At 40.1% G+C, this 21556-nt stretch overlaps 3 protein-coding genes across 3 annotated transcripts; all 3 read right to left on the bottom strand.

The window, feature by feature from the left end:
* Nucleotides 1-801: 801 nt before the first annotated feature.
* Nucleotides 802-4602, bottom strand: rsg1 (REM2 and RAB like small GTPase 1). The gene is made up of 5 exons (XM_022746824.1): nt 4282-4602; nt 2584-2736; nt 2155-2279; nt 1856-1995; nt 802-1571 (listed from the first exon to the last, which is right to left on the bottom strand). The coding sequence occupies exons 1-5, from the start codon at nt 4391-4393 to the stop codon at nt 1349-1351; spliced, it is 753 nt and encodes a 250-aa protein (XP_022602545.1). The 5' UTR covers nt 4394-4602; the 3' UTR covers nt 802-1348.
* Nucleotides 4603-5532: 930 nt separating this feature from the next.
* On the bottom strand, nt 5533-6624 carry LOC111222834 (heat shock protein beta-7-like). The gene is made up of 4 exons (XM_022746689.1): nt 6546-6624; nt 6294-6427; nt 5637-5762; nt 5533-5538 (listed from the first exon to the last, which is right to left on the bottom strand). The coding sequence occupies exons 1-4, from the start codon at nt 6622-6624 to the stop codon at nt 5533-5535; spliced, it is 345 nt and encodes a 114-aa protein (XP_022602410.1).
* Nucleotides 6625-8101: 1477 nt separating this feature from the next.
* Nucleotides 8102-20876, bottom strand: LOC111222863 (ephrin type-A receptor 2-like). Its single transcript, XM_022746748.1, has 17 exons — nt 20730-20876; nt 19835-19902; nt 17672-18308; nt 13928-14083; nt 13486-13818; nt 12708-12835; nt 12401-12578; nt 12182-12284; nt 11858-11910; nt 11643-11768; nt 11364-11549; nt 11184-11245; nt 10693-10902; nt 10338-10487; nt 9841-10034; nt 9380-9535; nt 8102-8912 (listed from the first exon to the last, which is right to left on the bottom strand). The coding sequence occupies exons 1-17, from the start codon at nt 20803-20805 to the stop codon at nt 8804-8806; spliced, it is 2925 nt and encodes a 974-aa protein (XP_022602469.1). The 5' UTR covers nt 20806-20876; the 3' UTR covers nt 8102-8803.
* Between the last annotated feature and the right edge of the window lie 680 nt (nt 20877-21556).

Here is a 21556-nt window from a genome sequence, read left to right on the forward strand (position 1 = left end):
TCATTTTTAACACATTAAAAGCAAAGCTGCATTTTCTAACAAAAAATCAAAAAGTAAATTGTTTACTTCTGCGGTCTGACCAGCTGCAAGACAAAATGTTTTAATTTTATATTGACAGGACTTGAATCAAAATTCTGTTCATTTCAGTCTTATTTGGGAATACCCTAAACTGTTGGTCATTAAACTGTTTTCACTCTCCTTCATGTTCAGGGATCAACGGTTTATAGTTGTGGATCATGCTAAATTCCCCACACACGTGCGCATCGAGCATCTGAAGACTGAAGTCTTGGGTTTACCCCCAGACTCCTTCCTGCTGCATCTCTCTCAAAGTCAAATAGGACATCCGACCGCCATGATACTTGTTACTTACACAAGGTAAGAGAAGCATGTCCTCTGTTCTTAATGACTCATAAATCTTCATTAGCAGCCAGTCCTGCATCTGTGATGCCTGTTATTTATTTATTTATTTTATTTATTTATTTATTTTTTTACTGCAGGTCAGATAAAGAGGCTTGGAAGAAAGTGCTGTCCCTGAGGGGAACATGATGATTTTTATTTTCTACATCCAACTTGGGTTGTTTTTAACTTGTCCATTAATGTATGCACTTTGATAACTAACAAACTTTAATGTTCTTCACTCTAATATTTATCTTAACTAACCTGCACTAATGTTCTTGATAAAGGTACTCTACAGTTCTACACACAAAGCACTTAAACATGCACGGAAATCATCACAATTAGACACACAGCAAGTGAGGGGATACTTTTTATTACTGGGGATATTTTTTTTTTTTTCTCCCTTGTATCAAATACTGACCTTTTTTATTTCCTAATTAATGAAAAATAAAAAGATTTTCTGACCTTATATCAGCCTGATGCAACAGAAATGTCTATACCAAATAAAGATGCTAATAGGAATTATTTTGACAATATTCTAACTCCTAAATGAACAACTTTTTTTGAGTACTGGTGGACAAAACAAAACATGATGATAAAACAAGAGGCACTTTGTGTTCATTTCTCCCAACTAAACTATGCTAACGACTGCTGAATATCTCCCAATCTTTAAGACCGGGCAGTAATAGCATTCCAACTTTATCACATTAATGCCGCAATTAATCCCAGACAACATCTGGTCTTATATCATGATGTTGACAATAAGATGGGCCAATTTTAAGACCTTTCAGATCAGTCCATTCATCTCTACAGCAGCTTCCTCGTCTCATCCTGAGGGATCTGAGGCTCTCCCAGACCAGCTGCTAAGTGCAGGCCCTCAAAGGAAGACAGTCAGGGTTGACACTACGTGGAGTCCAGTTCACCTCCGATCTCCTTAAAATCATGCTTAGTGTTAAATTACAGTCTCTTTCTCCTGCTGTGAATGGTGCCTGGCGGATCCAGCTGTAACACAGTCCTGATGCCACAGCTGCTCTGCCAGGCAGTTGAGGAGCGGGGCTACGTCACCCAGCCCATCACTGACCTCCCCTCCCATTCGCAGCAGCGGTAAACTCCATGTCTCCTGGAAGTCCCTCACGTCTCTCTCTGCCACGTCACAGTGCATGAAGAGATCAAATCTGAACAAAGCGTTAAGGACTATTGCCTGTCTGCATAGTGATACAGCCAAAAAAAAAAATTGGGATGATGAGCACGTTTTTAGCTGCATACTCAGTCTTAGAATTTATATAATAGCAGTGTCAGAATTAAGTCATACATGCATATTAAATTAGCTGGTGACAAAAGTTACTTTATTTAAATGAGTATGTTGAGATTTAAGTTTTGACTGAAACTGTTTCATAAAGTCAACATACAAGTTTTTTTTTTTTTTTTTTTTTAAAAATAAAGAACACAAAAGGGATACTTGGTGCCAACCACCAGTTTCACAACTCGGCCCACAGGTGTCCCGGTCCACTTGGCAATTTGATTTGACAGATCATCAAAGGACGTCCTGTCAGTGAAGGAGAACAGGAAAAGGACAGCATCCACCTGCTCCTTGCAGGACTGGGAGACACAGGGGACAGTGATTTGACGAAATCTGTTAGATTGCTAGTATTTTTGATCCACAGTATAATAATACAAAGTGAACACAGTGCCTGTTCTGTTTCTCATTAGTTCACAACTCAGTACAGGAGTTATAAAAACACTATATTTCATACATACTGGCAGCAGATGGTCAAATCTACGAAGGGCGTTCTCTCCACAGTCCCACAGCTGTAGACGAAAGAAAAGCACTCTGCTACTCTCTCTCAGCTTTACCGGCCAATACACCACTCTTGTCTCAATACCTTCAAAATCAGAAGATAAACAAATATTAGTGGGACCTCATTTAAAAACTCTTTAAAAAGTGTTTTTAGTTGTATTATTTAACGTTCAGCTGAGTGACACTGATTCTGTTCCCACTCAGGAAACCATCTGTGTTTGTAACAGACCAATAATCATTCCTTTGGTGGATATTTTAAATTTTGTTGGAAAGTCAGAAATACATTTTGATGAGTTGGCTCCCTCGCTGCAGGTTGTAGTCTTTAACTAACATGGGCAAACAGATGCTATCAGCATGTTGTGCTTCATCAGTATAGAGCAGGGACTTACCTGTTGTTTCATAGTGCACATTAGGAACATTCAAGCCGGCGAGACGTGCAGCAAGAGCAGTTTTCCCAACTCCACTCTTGCCAGAGATGAAGATCTTATAATGAACTGTGTCCACAGCTACATGTGGGGGCATCACTGGAGATTCCAACAGGCCTGTAAAACAGGTTTTAAAAGGACCACCAGTATTTCAGTAGTCAGTAGCTATGTAAATGTATTCTAGTACTGTCTGTGATTTAGTTCTCTTTTAGTCTCTAAATATAGATTATTGCCACCAAGGAAATTACTGAACCAACAGCATAGACGATTAAAGTCAGTCAAAAGTTTCACAATTACACAAAGTAATTGGCCATTAAGCTTTACTTTTGGCTTCAAAATAGTGTCTGGTCAAAGAATCTTTTCGTACACAAAGCTTTGTGGTTACTTTGCCTTTTATGGTAAATTCTTGTGAACTGAATTATGTCATACCTTTTCATTTTTTTCTGTTCTGGTTCTGTGCTGACTGTTTGAAATGTGATCTATTTTTTATGATTTCATGTTGAAACAGTCAACTAAAGTTGTAATCTAACAGTTCATTTTCTTTACCTTTTCCTCCTTACATAACCTCAAACTCAAACATAATTGGAGAAAATTATTTTATAGCCTCGTAAGACAACTTAGTGTTTACAAATATTAACTCTCTTTCCCTACATCTAAAAGTCATAATAACAAAACCAACTTCATGTACACCGTATGTATGTCTGTACACCACAAACAGTGACCTGGGAGAGGTTCACTTTATGGACACCTTCTCTGGTAGGGATAGTGTGATTTCAACTAGGAAATGCATATTTATCTTCCGGCCACATTTTGTGACTGATTTCTAATAAGGGACTCATAGCTCAAATGATGATAGAAACGATAAATGTTTCTGTTAACTCTGAAGGTTTTCTTAGTCACATAAAACTTACTTTGGAGCAAATTCACTGAAATACTGTTGCATAATCAAGCCCTGGTTACACCATACATCAGGGGTGGAGGAAAAATTCAGATCCTTTACTTACAAATATGAATACCACGCGTACTTAAAGTATTGAGAGTAAAAATATTGCCTGCTGTGACTGTTATACTATTCTACTATATAGTTTATAGTTTAGATTATTATTACTCTGTATGTGTAAACAGCATTTTAATGTTGCATCTGGTTGAGGTGGAGCTGACTTCTAAGTATTTCATATAAGGCTGCAACTAGTCATTATTTTCTTTATGGATTAATCTGTTGAACTCGAAAATAATAACAAATGCACATCACATTTACCCCAAGCCCAAGGTAACACCCTCATATGTCTTGTTTTGTCAACCAATAGTGTTGTATTTATATTTATTAAAATAATAAAAAGAAAAGCAGCAAGTCCTCACATTTAATCACAATTAATCAACTCGTTATTTCAGCTCTGTGTGTATTCTGTTAAATAGTTCAGTCTTTAACAAAGCTTCATATTTTATAAGCTCTACATATGTTTTGTATGTAAAATCTAAGTAACTAAAGCTTGTTGGAGCTGTAGTGATGAAGAAATTTAAAGTAGCATGGAAACAAAATACTCAGGCAAAGTAAATAAAATGTGTATTCAAGTACAGTACTTGAGTAAATGTACTTTCTTCACTGTATTGCATTTAAATACGGGGATAACAATGTAATTCACCCAAAATTATTTTTCATACCAAAGTTCTTGCGTCTTTTCTTGTGTAGGATCTTGCTGAAATATTCTTTGCTGTCTTTACATCGATGCCAGTCAGCTACTACGACTGATCCGGGAGGAGGAACTTCTGCCATGTTGGTTATGTGGCTAACTGAGGTAGCATCACAGGGAGGTCAGTTTGGTCCGAGAAAAGACAGGCACTCTGTTCCTTGTAGCGGCAGTAGACAGTATTTGAAAGTAATGTTAGTGTCAAAACATTACAGCCAGTGTTACTGGCTATAAAGCGCTTTAATGACAACAACCGTGGACGTCAATTAGCATTTTAAGTTTCAGTTGTAGCCACCTGATTAACACTTCCGTAAACTAAAACGTCCCTTGACAACCGCTACCGTCACTTCCGTCCGTTCGTTATGCTGCCTTCAGGTGCCTCAAAAAGTCGCCAATTGCGTCTTTTCACAACTCAACTGTTGTTTTTGGACAGAAATAGGACATTTAATAGAATTACATTTTACAGAGTTTTGCAGATTAGCCCCACTTTGTGCCGCCCAATGTATTGGCATATAGGTCACAGAGGTAATTTTTTGTTTCTGTAAAAGATAATTAACCTGCGATATATGAAAAGCCCAAAGGGTTGTTTAAAAAGACGTATTGTTGTTCTGAAGTTATTTCCAAAATAAAAGACGTCAAAGACTTCTAACCATCTGGATGAAAAAATATCTTTAACTCGTTCTCTAAGTTGTGACTGGCTGCCATCTTTGTTTTGATTTGGAAACAGGGTCACAACTTGGATAATAGATTAAAAATCTTTTTTTTTTATTTATTTATTTTTTATCATGCAGTGGATCAGTGTTTTTGAACGACCGTCTGGGTTTTTCAAACGTCCCCTTTTAACTATCTTTTATATAATAATAATAATGATTATCTCATTATCAGAGAAACAAATAATTACCTCTGTGACCCATTTGAGGCTAGCAGCACACGTGCTTATAATTTAATCTAGTAATAAAAGATGTGGCTTTATTTCGTCCATTTTGAACAGGTTTCTTTGCCACCCATTGCTGTTTCTTAAATGTTACACCAAGGTAACTGTCATAGAAAATCACACTTTTTAAAATAGTATTTGCGATGTTGGTGGGTTGAAGTGCACTGGATGAGGTTTCTCATATTTCCGACAGTCACTGAATGGTACATTGTGTGATTCTTTTACCGGCCGCTAGAGGACGCTAAAGTCTGCCGTTTCACAGGAGGGTCTCTGAATAGTTTAGTGCTGAGATTACATCTGGAGAAACACAACAGAACAACAAAGGCAAGAAATTAAAAGACAGCTTGATAATTTGTTATATGTTGAATGCAGAGACAGGAGTAGTACTAAAATACCCTGTGAGCTCTGACAGTCAAGACCCCACTGCTCTCCATGGTCATGGTCACAGACATGGGGTCCACATCTGATGGTAGTTCACATCGGTGGGAAAATGTATTTGTGACTGTGCCATCTTCTCCAAGCTGCATGGCAAAAACAAAGATTATAAGAACTAAGAAGGAAGAGATAGTGTTATGTTACACTTTACAGACCAGGGGTGGTATTCAAACAATGACAGAAGTCATAAATCACAGGTAGGACATAACATTTGTAAAACTTCTAAACTCCCTAAACCCTTTGTGCTACAGTTAAAGTCTACACTTTTTCTAAATTACAGTTTAAGTAGAATTTCAGCCTAGATTCAAATTTTTATAATTACACACAAAGTATTTCAGACATTGAGAAGTTCTGTAATCCAGCCACTAATCCATTAACCCACTCTTTAACATTCATATTATTCTTTTAAATGCTGCCTTTCATCCACTGTGACATTGCAGGTTGTGAACAATAATCTGCCATCCCATACTCCCAATACTACTTTTTAAATTCTGCATGAATGCGTCACTCAGCTGTCTAATAACTCACTCCTCCAAAAGCATTATCTGTGCTGTTTTGTAGTTACTGTAAAAATTACATCTGACATTTTTCACACCAAGAGCGACTTCATGGCTCACCTTCTCAGCATAGACCTCTATCAGGTTGTTTGAGGATGTGATGATAACATCCTCTGGAGGAAATTCACTCACATCGACTGTGAACTGGAATATGTCTCCAATCGCCTGGATCTTCCCCGTAGGATATGAATGTCCTGCAACAGTCATTTAAAGCTTGTAAAATACATACTGTACATTCAAGCCAAGATTTGAGTCCTTACTGATTAGATCTTTCCCAAATCACATATCTGTGCCAATCTTTGCTTAGCTGACCTGTAAATTTGTGTTCTTTGGTGCTCTGCTGAGATTTTGATCCTGAATCTCCAGAGTAAATAGCTTGACCTTTCTCCATACAGGCTGAGGAAATGAATTGTCTCTTTGTCGACTGTATCTACAATCTAAGAGAGGTAATTCTAATCTAGTGAATTCTCCCTTGTCTCTGATAAAAGGGTCACTGTATATGATTCTTTTATAGGCTACTTGGAGCTTGCGGGTGCCACGGGGTGCGGGTGTGGATGTAGCTGGGTCCCTGAATGATTCAGATGGACTGGAAAATGACACAGATCGTAGATATTCAGTGTGTCAGAACTGTTGTTGAACTGTTGTTAAGGGGTCCAAAATGTCTTGCCGCACCCCTGACAGAGAGCCTATGGGTCTTGGTGTTTGTGTGTGAGAAAGGGTGTGAAGGAATAAGCTATAATTATCAAGTGTGATATTGAATGAACTCTCATTCTCAACTTTGAGCCAAGAAATGCAACGACATGACACAACGAAGTAACTTTTAGATAACAAGTTGGGCTTTTTTTTTTTTAAGGCTTTTTAAGGTGGAAGTGTTTCTAAAATGACACTGTATCCATGAATGTCTGGTGTAAACTTTACACAGGCGGGGATTTAATATGTCTGAGTGGCAGTGGTATGATGGAGCAGAGTTGTGTGTAGGTGTGACATTCTGCTCCACTTTGGCAAAGTCACTGAGGTTAATCAACTCCATCTGGACGACAGGCGTCACCAAAACAAGCTCTGTGAGGCTGTACTGCTGAGCATAACGAAAGCTGTGAGATAAAAGTTGAGGTGTAACATTTGTTTTAAACTTTCAGCAGTCGTGCTAAATTAATGCAGTAGTTGGCCAGAGGGTGGTGTCAGAATAAAGTTATTTGTCAAGTACAGTACAGTTGTGATCATAAAAGTGTTAAGAGGTTTGTGTAGCAGTATTACATGGTGTATTTGTGTGAGGATGATGTAAGATTTTATTTGTAAATTAGCAAGAGAAATGTAAGAAATACTGCCCACATCTTTTCAGAACATTTAGGCAGTAAGTGTTAATAAGACATATTTATGATTTGTACTGGTTGTCATTTTTGTTCAGTTTAAACATGATTATAGTCATAGTTATCATCTTAGTTTAGTGTGTTAGCATTGTAATTGTTAATAAACACAACGTAAAGGAATGGCAGTACTCTTTAAGGTAGTTTGTTGAGTATTGGAGAAACTGAAATTTGACATGATTGCATCAGATGAAAAATTAAGGGATCTGTAAAGTTTACAATCCATCCAGAGGTTGTAGAGGTATTTCCCTCTGTTTTACAAATGTCAGCCTCATGGTGGCACTAGAGGTAAAGACAGGGGATTACCAAAGTCTCTGGGGACCATGAATGTCTGTGTAAAATTTCATGACAGTCCATCAAATTGTTGTTAAGATATTTAAGTGCTGAACGATTGACAAAGTGACATTGCCATTCATAGAGCCATATGCTAGCATGGCTAAAAAACAAAAAACAAATACACATTGACGACTGCTGAGGATAGGAAAGTGACCCAGTCACAGGCAACACTGATTTTATTTAAACACAAAAAAGCACAGTCAAACTGGCAAACATGGGCCAGTTATCAGTTAGCTCTCATGTAACAAATGACATAAATATAAAATAAAATAAATATTAAATAAAAATGGACAGGTGAATTAAGACATGGTGTAAACAAATGATATGAGGAAAATGTATCATGTGATACAGAGAGTTACTACAAAACATACGAATGTGTGATCTTTTGCCCTGAGTGGAACATTTATTCCAAATGTAAAAGCAAGTCTTGTTGATCACAAAAAATGTAGCAAAAACAAACTGATTTAAGGATCCAGAAACACTGGCAGGATAAAGTGAGTGCTTGGGAGAAAAAGCCCTTAATCATAAAGAGCCATAAATGTTTCAGTCATTCAGTAAATATAAAGCCAAGTACTCACATTGTCTCTCATTTATTAACTACATCACATGACTTGTTTATATTCAACATATGAAACATTTTGTACATAAAGATAAATTATTCCTCTTCTGTTATCATAAAGTACATAAGTGTTTTCAATCTCAGTCCTTTCTGAGTGGCTTGGGGGATCCTCTTCAGTCATGCCACACTGTGCCAAAGAAAAACACAATCCTGCAGAGTAGCTCAGTTTCATCCCCCCACTTCAGTCCTCTTTCTCCATGAGTGAAATGGCATGGTCGGTCAGTGCTCTTTGATTTGGAGGAATGCTTAGATCACACTGCAAACACGCTGAGGGAGCTGGTCTCGTCTTTCAGGCCCAGGATGCTGTAGGCTATCCTCTTCATGTGACCGGGCAGCCGCACTCCAATATTCCTGATGTCTCTGGAAAGGAAAGGAAATGATAAATTACACTGTTTTGAGTGTGCTAAAAATAATACGGACTTTGTTTTGGGTACTTGCACCCCTGAAAATATTGTGAAGTAGTTCATAAAGCGAGTGGCTGCATAAATGGTTAAAATAAGTAGCTAAAAGTAATGAATAAACAGCTGAAATAGTGAAATAAAAAATTAGATACATGGTTGAATGATTGACTTGGCCATTCATTTGTATGGAAACATGATCACTTTATATAATGTAGAGTGTTAAAAGGCTGGAATGACTGCTGTAGAAGTTAGAGTAGAAGAGAATGAGAGGAATGATGTGGGCTGAGGCGGAGTGGGGTATTCCTGCATCACAAACAGGATAACAAATGTTCAAGCTGAGAGCTCAATACATTCTGTGTTACTACAAAATGTGGCATGGTGCCAGATACATCAGTGCAGCTGCACCTGTGCCATGTGTGCACTTACTCATGCCTCAAGGCGAGCACCTGCTCCATGGTCGTGATCCCTGCGCGAGTGAAGCTTTCGTTGTACTGGCTCATTTTGATGGACTCCAGCCACTCGGGCACCGACCTGAACATGGTGCCGTCACAGCCGCTGGTGCTCGGTAGGCGGATGGAAACACTGTAAGAAACAATGTATAATTAGATTACTCATTACCGTTTACTGCTGCTTTATGTACACTGTGCGCATGTGATGATGTTTGAACAAGAGAGAACCAGTTTTACAGTCAACATACTGTAGACCAGACAGTTACAGAATGTTTCAATGACTAATAACTGCTCTAGTTAAAGAGAAAGCGGAAGTAAAACGGCAAATTGTCGTTTTTACACTTTGATTTTTTTCTCCAGATTAAACAAACAAGATGTAATGTATTAATACTTTGTGACCAAATTTTAAACGTCTATAAAAAAAAATAGCATTCATACCGTGGATCGAAGTCAGCTATGGTTTTCAGAGACTCAGGGCTTCGGAGCAGTTTGTCCAAAATGTTGACGATGTCTGAGAAGCGAGGTCGTTTGGAGCGATCTTGCTGCCAACACTGGAGCATGAGCTGGTAGATAGCGGACGGGCAGTCCATCGGAGCAGGAAGCCTGAAGGCCTCGTTGATCGCCTTCATGACCTGAGAAAGAGACCAGGGCAGAGTGAAGGCAGTGCTTAGATTTAAATTATAATAATAACTGAAGTGACTGAAGTGTTTGCATTGGCAGCAGTCCAAAAAAGTGCTGCATTCGTATGTTGATGTTAACAGCTAATTTGAAAGAGGATGGTGGGAAACTACATAGGATCAGTCAACTTTCAATCACCACCTACCCTGCGCACAGTCTCAGTGGTAATATACATTAAAGTTTGACCTACACAGGCCAAAACAATCCCTCATCTCAACCATAAGAGTTGGAAAGAAGATCTGACAGATGAAATATACCTCATGGTTGCTCATGTCCCAGTAGGGCCGTTCTCCAAATGCCATGACTTCCCACATGACGATGCCGAAGCTCCACACGTCGCTGGCTGAAGTGAATTTCCTGTAAGCGATGGCCTCAGGGGCGGTCCAGCGAATGGGGATTTTACCTCCCTGACAGAGGAGATAAATTAACAAGTCGTGAATGGAATGGAAACACATGGTGCTGAAAGACCAACACTTTAGATTGGACACTTGAGAGCAAAAATATCATTAACAGGCTGACATTGGTTACTAGAAAAAAAAAAAGGGGGGGGGGGGGGGGGGGTTCTTTCTGCTGCTGTGCTTTTAGGCTGTGAAATATAGCTGTAAGACTTACTCTGGTTGTGTATGTGCCCTCGGCATCGTCCTCCAGCACACGTGACAGACCAAAATCAGACACTTTACACTCCAGGTTGCTGTTCACCAGAACGTTTCTTGCTGCCAGGTCACGGTGGACATAACTCATGTCAGAGAGGTATTTCATGCCAGCAGCTATTCCACGCAGCATTCCCACCAGCTGATACACAGGAATCTCTCCATCACGGTCCTAAAGGGAACAAAAAAATGCATTGTTTAAAACTTATACTTTATTCTTAATTGAGTTTTATTGTGCTATAATTTCCAGTCTTTGGTCTGTTTTTGCTTTTTACTGTTTGTACTGCACATACATAAAAGAAAAAGTTTGACATTCTGGGAAATGTGCTCATTAGTTTTCTTGCAGAGGATTGGATAAGGTATATCGAGTTTTCAAGGAATACAAATATTAAGGAATAAATATATTAAGTTTAAAGTCATGTGTCCATCCTGTTTGCAACAACGACAACCTACCTTCAAATATGTGTCTAGAGCTCCGTTCTCCATGTATTCAGTCACTATCATGGCATGCTTGACTGAAAATTAAAACAAAAAAAAGTTAGTTAGAGACAGTAGCAAAAGAAAAACATACACACAGCTGATAGATATAAGTTGTGAACGGCGGTTTGATTTCTGTCAGAGGTCACGACTCACATTTGGTGACAACTCCCTCCAGGCGGATGATATTTGGGTGCGAGAACTGCCCCATGATGCTGGCCTCGCTCAAGAAGTCCTGCCTCTGTTTCTCTGAGTACCCTGGCTTCAGGGTCTTGATTGCTACGGCAACCTCGCTTCGCCCAGGAGACTTCATCACACCCCGAAACACTTCCCCAAACTCTCCTGATCGGCAGACAGACAGCAGGAGGAAATGTCAGAAACTGAAGCGCTCTGACATTTTATTAACTGGAAGGTAAATTGTTTAAAAACACTTACCTACACCGATGACTTTTTGTTTGCTAATCGCATTCTGGTCAATTTCTTTGACAAACTTTTGGATGGCAATGTTTGGGTCCTCATACATGTGTGGATCTACGTATGTCTTCAGAGGCTTGAGCTGATCTGAGGATGAAATAATGACCATTATATAAGACCAAAACTGTTTCAACAGTAAATAATCTGAATTATTTTTGTGTGTGCTGTTTTCTAACCTGTTGAAAAGTAGGGATCCTCTGGTCCTCCTCTGCCGCGAGAGCTCAATCTCCTGAGAGGAAAACAACACTAGTCACTAAAGGACTAAACAGAATACAGACTGGCTTTTTAGTAATTGCAGGTCCATCCTGGCTCAAAAAACCAAGGCTGTATTCAATAACAGCACCAGCTATTACTCATAAACCCCCCTAAGCTGTCGTACCAGAGTGTCCTTAATTTACTTGAGCTTGTGGCATGTAATCACACAGTCTGCATGTTTGTAGATAGCATTTATCTGAATGACACAGGCGTTGAATGTGGATATGAAAAGCACTGATACCAACCTTTTACGCAGCAACAGGACAGCCACCACAACAAGCAGAATAAGTGCTACTCCGACTATAGCTCCCATCACCATGGTGGAGTTGTTCTGGATCTGAGACTCAGCTGAGCAAAATCACAGAAACAGAAACATTTATCAACTCAACTATGAAATAAAAGTTTATACCAAGTGACATTTGAGAAGCGGTTTCATCTTCTGTATATTTTAAGGTTGCTGGTACCTAATGGTGAAGTATGAAACTCGTACTCCGCGCTGTAGCTGCCAGGGTTGCCTTCAGGACTCAGTGCCTGGACCCTGAACATGTAAGTAGTGTCTGGTGTCAGGTCGTTAATCTGAACCGAGTTTTTCTCCAAAATCAGGACTGTGTAGGTGGTCACATCACGCTCGCCACCATCATCCTGCAAGGAGAAAATTGAAAGTGGGTGGATTTAAATAGATTTCATCTTAACCAGAAATCCCTTAAGCACCTTTTAAAAACTTTGAATGAGGGAAAAAAAGACAAATGAGCACAAAGCACTCTGTCTTACTTTTCTGCGGTACATAAGCTCATAGCGCTGACTGATGTGGGCCGGAGGTTTGCGAGACAGAGTCCAGGACAGAGACAGACTGGTAGGGCTGTGATCATCCAGATGGATCAACCTCACCTTGGGGGGATCTAGCAGTCGGTGAGAGGCAGAAAGCAAAATAATGGTTAGTGACTAATCGCAGTGTTTGGAAAGGACATTTGGAAATGAAAGCCTTTGGGATTCAGTGGGTCAGACTGAATTCCTCTTTGTGTAGTAAGCACAAAGAGTTTTTACTGACTGACACAATATTACATGAAAAAATGTCTAAACATTTTTATCACTCTTTTCACCCTAATGTTCCTAGACCTTTTGAAAAACTCAAGTTTTATAACCTTGATATTTCCTAATTTTATGAAAACTCCTTATAAACATGATTGTGAACTTATGATTTCAGAAGAATTGATTTCAGACATAAAATGACACAGCTGTAAAACATGGTTAAATGTTCATACGCTCTATGTCTGTGACTCTTGATGACTACTTTTTACGTAGCTCTACTTGTGCCAAAAAGAGATTAGATGAGATCTCTATTGTTGGAATTTTGTTTTATCAAATGTGTAAGTTCAGCTTGTTGCAAAGGGAAGGGTTACCACTTCACTAGAAAAGAAAAACAGGAAAAAAAAAAAAAAAAAAATACTATATATATATATATAATATTTATAGTATATATATTACACACACACCACACCACAATATATATATATATATATATATAGGCTTTACATGTGACCACGCTCACCAGTATAGTCCAGAGCAGTGGTGATGGTCGCTATGGGCCTCTCAGTGCTGTACTCAGACACGCCACTGTGAGCCTCCACCGTGAACGTGTAGTTCAGATGAGAATCCAAGTCAGTAACGACAACTGTGGTTTCTTTCAGGTCTGTAGCACTTGGCTCGAAATGGATCTTTTCGCCACAGGGGACGCACAAGGCTCCGTCACAGCGCTCACACACCACACTGTAGGTGAGGTCACTGCGGCCCCCGGTCACCAGCGGTGGGCTCCAGGACAGCTGCAGCCTGCTCTCTGCTGACAGGGTGGTGGATGTGAGATCACGAGGGGCACTGGGTGGAGCTAAGGGAAGGAAGTGGATGACAGAGCAGTTAGATAGGTCCTCCAATCTGCCTCTAATGAGTATAAAAGTTGACTTTTTCAGTAATGTGTAAGCGAGTGGGGTTGTTACCAGAGCAGGGGGATGTTGGAGGGTCTGAAGGGGAGCGGAAGAAACCTTCCTCACATTGACAATCACTGGCGCCGGCAGCAGAGGGCTTGGTGTTATCAGGACAAACCTGACATAACTCGCTCGATATAGATGGCTTGAAGTAACCTGGCTTGCATGCTGTGTGAGAGAAAAAGGTGTGTTTTAGTTTATGCATGACATATTGGAATAACTGTGAAAGGGACAAACACAGGAAGGGACGACAGATCAAAATTCAAACAATGAAGCTGTCTCTGTAATACCAGCCCTTTCCACCCAACAGGAAGCATTTGTTGGTAGTAACCTATAATCACTGAGTCTTTGTATCCAGAGAATGAAAAGGGATTTCCCTGACGATCTGCCTCCACTTGCCTTTTTTCGCCTGGAGGCCTAATCTCAGGTCACACTGCCGGTGTCAACCGGATGACAGCAGTGCATTAAATCCATCAGGTGATCTGATCTGCCTTTCCACTGTGAACTCTCAGCTCATATTCTCTGGCAGGCAGATAATATTTGTGTTTTTGCCAAAAGGAAATGGCACCTTGGACACTGGTGGAGTGCTGTGATGAACATTTCAGCACCCAGATAAGCAGCCTTCCAGGGCATGGGAGGTTAATGAACATGCAGACTGGACAGAAACCGGGACGCAAGAGCAAGTCAGTGTGAGACTGATGTTTCCTCCCTTTCTTCCTTCCTTCCGCTAACCCCCGACACCAGTCACAAATTACAGCATGTAAGGTTAAATAGTTAGTGGACAAGAGAATCAGGAAAGAGGAAAAGCTGCTGGAAATAAATATGTTTTTCAGTGTGTTCATGGAAACAGATGCACATACTTTCTGTGATAAAGGCCTCAGAGCACAGTAAAAAAAAAAAAAAAAACTTTAAAAGAGTGGATCTTATGAAAGATCTCCTGTTTCTGCTTTCACTCTGCTGTCTCCCTAGGGAGCAGCCTTTCATGTGGCCCCTGTGCTGGTGGCCGAGAAAAGAGGTCGAGTGAACCCTGGAATGAAGACGTGGTCGCATTACTTCACCACCAAAGCAGAAGGACCTTTGCACTCTTGAGTATTGCCGCAGTGCAGGAGAAGCAGCAGGTTGAGTTTGAGTAGGAGGGATAGAGATGAATAGATGGGTGGATGGGGGATGGGGGGTAAAGGTCTGGAGCACCAACAGAAGTTCTCTCTGGGGAGTCACTTGGCGGCAGTGGGGGTGTAGCTGAGGTCTTTTCGCATAAGAAAAAGGGGCCAGCCCATTTCATCTTGAGCTGGAGCAGCAGGACCTCTGTCACGTAGCAAAAGAAACTCCAGGCCTATTCATCTATTGTCTCTGAGATTGGACAGAGTGGTGCCATAAATATGTTGCATTACTCATTATACAGCTCGCAAATGGCGGCATGTGTGCAAAGCATGAATACAAACATTGTTAATGCAAATATTGGCAGTGACTAAGTCTCACTACTTTTTTTATTATCGTACTTTGTTAAGAACTTTGCTAATCTACAAAAAGTTGAAATATCTTTTTGAATCTGATCCAAAACTTTCATTCATTAAACAAAGTTTTAATTTCACTTGATGGAAAATTCTGCTTCCCACACTCTCTTTGACTACAACACACATGTGAAAAGGACTTATGATCCGCACCGGTGCATCTGTTAATTGAATCTGTTTTTTGCTCTTTGTGTCGGCCCATTGTTCTAATGAGTGGGAACATGGATTAGGGAGCTCGTTGCGTGTGTTAACAACCGGATGAAAGAGCAAAGGGAGGCAAAGCGGGGCATGTCATTGGCTAACAGCTGTCCTGTTGCTCTACTAATCCTCTTGACTAAATTACACTCCACACCTAACTAAGCAGCCACGAAACTAACCACCCTCATGCACCAACTGTCGACTCACTCCCCACCCTCTGACTCCAAGGACAACCTGCTTATTTGTGTCAGTCAGCATTCCTCCTCATCTCACTTTACTTCCTTTTCCCACAACAGTTGGGCTCTTCAGTGGAATCCACATGCAGGCCATGAGCCTGGATAAGGATATCACTTTCTACAGTTAACCTAAAAATTGGAATGAGACTGTAGGTTTCTTACATTAGAGAGTTGGCTGGGAGAAGCAAGAACATTGTGTTTTACTTACGTAATAAAACATGTTTCCTGCATCCTAATATACAGGTCATCCTCCAGACTTTGGAATCACAATTTTTCCAGTCAAATATTTCCTGTCTTCCTCTCAACAGCTGCCTGCCAACTTCCGTTTCAGGTGCTCGCCTCAGAGTCAGGAACTTAAAAGTCTAAAACATTCCTGCCTTGACTTCCGTACTTAGACCGCCTTCATTTCTACAACCTTAGCACAAGTTTCACTCTTTGAAGCACAGGAAAATGTAAAATAGAAGTTTTATTGTCACAAAAGCCCAACCCAAAGCTTTTTTTTTTGCATTTATGGTAGAAAAAACAACTTTAATGATGAATCAGCTATCAATATAGCTGGTGAGTCAATTTTTTATCAATCATCTAACTGATTAAACACTAAATTCTTTCAGCTTATAAGATTAAAGTGCTCATTTCAAAAGGAACAGATTCCATGAGGAAACCAAACTCTGCCAGTTAAGGTGACTCGTACCATCAGGAGTCATAAACCACAGCCTGACTCAGTATAACCTCCAAAAGGTGTGTCGGCCTCATCCCTGTAATCTGTGGTTTCTGTCGCCTTGGCAACTGACTCAAAACAAATACTTGTGAGGAGACGACACACCACTCAGGTAGTCATTCTGACACATTCACACGGCCCTTCCTTTAGTCAATCAGTGCTGTAGGTGACGCGAGGGTGAAAGAATTCCTTTCAGAAATCCCCACAGCATACTGTGCCCTTCCTCCCTCCTTCCTCTTCTCTCTGTACCCTCTCTCCTCCCACGTTTCCTCCAGACAGCTCAACACACCACACCCCAGAATGCCAACTTCCACACAAACAGCAGGAGCACTTACAGTATGAATGCCACAGCTATGTCATCTACTGTACACAACTATGTGTTTTGTTTTTTGTTTTGTTTTTTTACCTTCTACTGTAACTACTGTAAATGTCCATGGAGAAAACAAAATGTTTTACAAAGATATTTAATGCTTAAATATTTTAGTTTCAACTCTTGGGCACTGAATTGTGGAATAATAGTGTCCATCAACACATGTTCAAATTCTAATAAAATTTAGTATGCATATACCCATCTTTGAGCATACTTTTCAACTCAAAGTCCACATGGGACACAGCTTCTTGTACTGTACGTTATCACCCCCAGCCATGGGCCTATCCATAAAACAGAGTCTCAGCCCAGCCCCATTCCTACGTCCTGAGAGAAAGACAGTGGAAAGAATGTGCTATTGGCCAACAGGTGAGAAGATGTTGAAGTGCTGATGGGAGTCTGTTGAAATTTTTGTGCTTTTTATCTGTGTCATTTGAAGCAATCTGTGGTTGCCTCAAAATCTAAACAAAGCAGACAGGTTCAGACACCTTCCCTGTTTCTTCTCCTTTCCTGCGCCAAGTTCTGCTGTACCTGAACTATTTCAAGACAGATATGGTGTGTTTTCAGGACACATCTCCAAACAAACCAGACACAATAAACATTCCTATGCGCTCATTCCTCACACCTTGCCAAAACCGTGGTTGGAGGTGTTTCATTTGCTACGACTCACATAGCAACACAAACACGTCTCAATTGAGTGCATGGCATATTTCTGGCAGTGCTTACCTTGGCAGGAGTCCCCGGTGGTTTCGTAGCCGGAAAGACACTGGCACTGACCCACAGGAACCACCCATTCACCCTCAGCTGTGCAGTAGATGCGTGGGGTGGCCTGACTGACGGCATTCTCCACACAGACTCCCTCCACCTCCCTGAGAGCGTCTGCCACTGTCTCCGGGAAGGCTGCCAAGCTCTGCACTGTGGATGGGCATGTCTTGTAGTAAACTCTGACTGAGAGCAGCGCCACACAAGCGCCCATGTCCTGAAAAGCCAGGTAAAAGCCCTTTCTGGACAGAGGCCCCACGGTCCTCGTTTCTGTGTTCACCTTCAGCACACGGCCCCGCGTGACCTCATCAGGAGCAATGGTGGCCACTTTGCGGAACTGCCCTTTGCGGAAGTTGGTTCCTACATCAGCATCAGCCTCTGAGATGAAAAGGTTGAAGGTTTCTTTGCAGGCGACAGAGGCGCCATCAAATGTGTTGCAGTCTCGTACAACAAAACGGACCTCCACAGAGACACGAGTTGTCCCCGGGCGCCGCTGAATGAATGTTGTACGTAACCAGTTATCCTGTTCAGTAGAGTCTATGCTACAAACACTGTATGTATAGAAAAGTGAGCCATTCACCACCGTCTGGACTATCTCCCACTGTAAGACAGAAAGAGGCAGAGAGAGGAGAGGAATCAGTTTAAGGGGCAAAAGTCAAACTACAACACCAAACTAAACAACAATAATGAAAGGAGAAAAAGCATTATTTTCAGTCAAGAAGTACGGGGTTCAGAGGCTTTGTTCTTTTCAAGAACCAGTTTTACTGATGAGACACCTCTTCTTTCATGCTGAGTGAGAAGCTCATAAAGTTCAGAAGTGAGCCCAAGCTTTTTTTCCACACATTAAGATTACTGGCCTCGACATGTGCTGCGCTCACGACGTGTGTGGTTTTCCATTAACGCACAAGGGTGCATGTGTGTGAGACACACATAAACCCAGCAAATACTACCGTAGAATACCAACTAACCTTTTATGATAGTTAAATTAGCTTTATAAGCATAGTGCAAAGGCACGGCAGCATAATTGGCAGCAATTAAGACTTTTTAAGAGGGGGAAGCAATGACAAGTAGAAAGATTAAAGGCTTGTATTTAATATTAAAATTTAATACCTCATATGTTAGCAGTACTGGTGTGCTTCGGGGGAATAAATCAGTGCTTAAATATACATTACTTTAACTCTTGCGGAAAAGAGAGGCAAAGTAAATGTGATATATTTCAAAATGACATCAGTACTAGTTCAAAAAAAGTGAAACTGGTTCCATTAGATCAGAGCAGCACTTTAAGACACACAGTAGATCATTTAAGTCTGTGATTTTCATAGTCAGACATATTATATCCTCTTCAGCCAATCACTTATAATTACTTTCCAACTTTTGTTTCAATATGTTTGCTGAAGCCACAAGTACATATTGCAAATAATCATCTCTAGTATAATTTTAACTACAGTGTGAGAAAGCTGGATCAGAACAAAGCAAAGTTTGACAGACATGCGGAAATCCTATCTGATCCTCAGATCTTTGAGAACAGTCACACAGAAAACATAACCCACACAGTGGAAGTGGCAATGTCCTGTTGCTTTTTTTAGATGGAAAGCCACTGAACTATAGATAGAGGGATGGTTCTCCACATATGGACCACTCTTTCTTTTTCTTTTACTCATGTTTTCCCACTGTACAGATCATCTTGCTACTGTAATCTCTAAATCCAGGGAGGAATCATGTAGAGAAACATCTTAAATTTTAGTTTTATGGTTTAGTGTTGGAATGAAAACCATCTACTGTGATTGTGTAAAATGCACTTTGGTACTGTAAATTTAAATGTGGGTTGATCCTTGACATTTTAATGGCATTCATAAGTTCTTTATGAAAGGGTAGTGTTTAACACGAGACTAGCTGAGCTCTGCCAAACCTCATCTAGCTGCCAATCATTCCATCTGTCCCAGAGAGATTTTTTAGTAGACTGAATGAGCAGAGAAAGGCCTCTGTTATTGTTGCTAAACGGAATTTAAATTCACATGTGAACAAATCTTCAGCTGCTGTTTATTTATTTGTTGTCACACAGGGAGAGACTGTTTCAAGTCTTCAACCTGAAGTCTTAAAAATGCCTGTTGAGGTATAAATACTCACTCCGTTCTCATATGGCAACGTCAACCACCCCAACTCTGATCCTGAAGATCTCATATCCAGCAGTACTTCTACAGGGACAAACAGAAAAACATATGACATAGTTATAACAAACACACAAGTGATTTAGGCCACCTGATGCATCAAAGAAAATATTTTACATAATATAATTCACATTTAGCTATTAAAGAAAGTCACTAGTACTCATTTACAGGTCTAATTATTGCGTCTGTAATACACACAGTTTAGTATCTATTTGTGTTTGATGGGCTGTTAAATTGTTAGAAATAATTATGATTTGACTGTAGAATTAAATCATCTGCCTTGATCTCCGGGGCCAACAGCTTTATGGGGGGCACATGCCATGCTTTGACAATTTAATCAAGCATGTCGGTCTGATTCAGGACTTCATTTACCGTGTCCTCCAGGTCCAACATACAGGGCTAATAATGTATGAGAAAGGCGTGGGCAGTTAAATTGCCATGACGAGAGAAATACATGAATCTGCGCAACAAATGAAACAAAAGGTCTAACATGTTTAGACATCTCCCAGGTGCCCCCTTGTCCCCTAAATTGTCAAAGGACAGAAATTACACCTCAACTATTCATTTAAAAAGAAAATAAAGTTAGGATAAACAAGACAATCAGATTTTCTTGATAATTTACATCATTCTAATCTGTTTAGATGAGGTTCAAATAGTAAAACTAACATTAGTATACACATCACGTTATTTTTTGTGTAATAACTGGGAAAGAAAATGGAACAAAAAGTCCTGCATGTTGAGGCATAAGTAAAATTTAAAGCAGGCTACAGATTCCAACCTCCTGACTCATGAGGTGCGGTAAAACTAGGCTACACTTTCAATTTCCTTTTACATAACGTGTTAAAAGTACTTACGTTCTTTCGATTGGAGGCTGATAAATACTTGGTTAATAAATAAAAACAGGAATAAGATGACCCGACGGAGCTCCATGTTGCCACAGCACAAAATAGAAAATATTTGGTGGTTTCGTATCCCAGAGCCTGTCCGCTCTCCTCCGTCTGTCCGGCACTAACTCCACTTTTCTAAACACTTCACTCTACCGGCTGAGTGAGCACGAGTCCATGGCTCATTCAGAAACAGGTGGCGGGGAAGTGGCCCCGCACTGCGGTCTTTGGAATGAGGAAGTTCTCCGAATATGGTAACCGGGGGGCGGGGCCAGAACTATCTGACCACATCTGTTTCATTGAGTAGAATGAGGGCCTTTATAAAATGCACTGTTAATGTATTAATTCTTTTAAAATGTCAACTTCAGAGATGCAGCGATTAATCAGGTGGTCGATTGACAGAAAAATAATCAGCAACTAATTTTAATGTAAGTTACATTTCAAGCAGAAATGGCTGATTCTCAAAGTATCACAATAAACTTAGAATATATTTGGTCTAACAAAACCAAAAAATGTGATCATGGACTCAGTGAAACTGATGGACAATTTTTACTACTTTATTTTAGACAGTTTATTAATCAAGAAAATAATTGGTAAATTCATGGATAATGAAAATAATCATTAGTCACAGCTGTAATCAAGATTAAACCAAACTCTTCTCTAGTATCATGTATATCCTACCCATTAATTAAAACTAGGTCAATCAGCTGACTTATGTTATCAAAAACCTTAATGAAAAAAAAGCAGTTTATTTGTTTAAAAATTTTATAAATGTAATAAATAGTGGTGGGAGAAGT

This window comes from Seriola dumerili, unplaced genomic scaffold (assembly GCF_002260705.1).
Source record: "Seriola dumerili isolate Sdu_G_001 unplaced genomic scaffold, Sdu_1.0 BDQW01000109.1, whole genome shotgun sequence".
In the NCBI taxonomy this organism is placed as follows: Eukaryota; Metazoa; Chordata; class Actinopteri; order Carangiformes; family Carangidae; genus Seriola; species Seriola dumerili.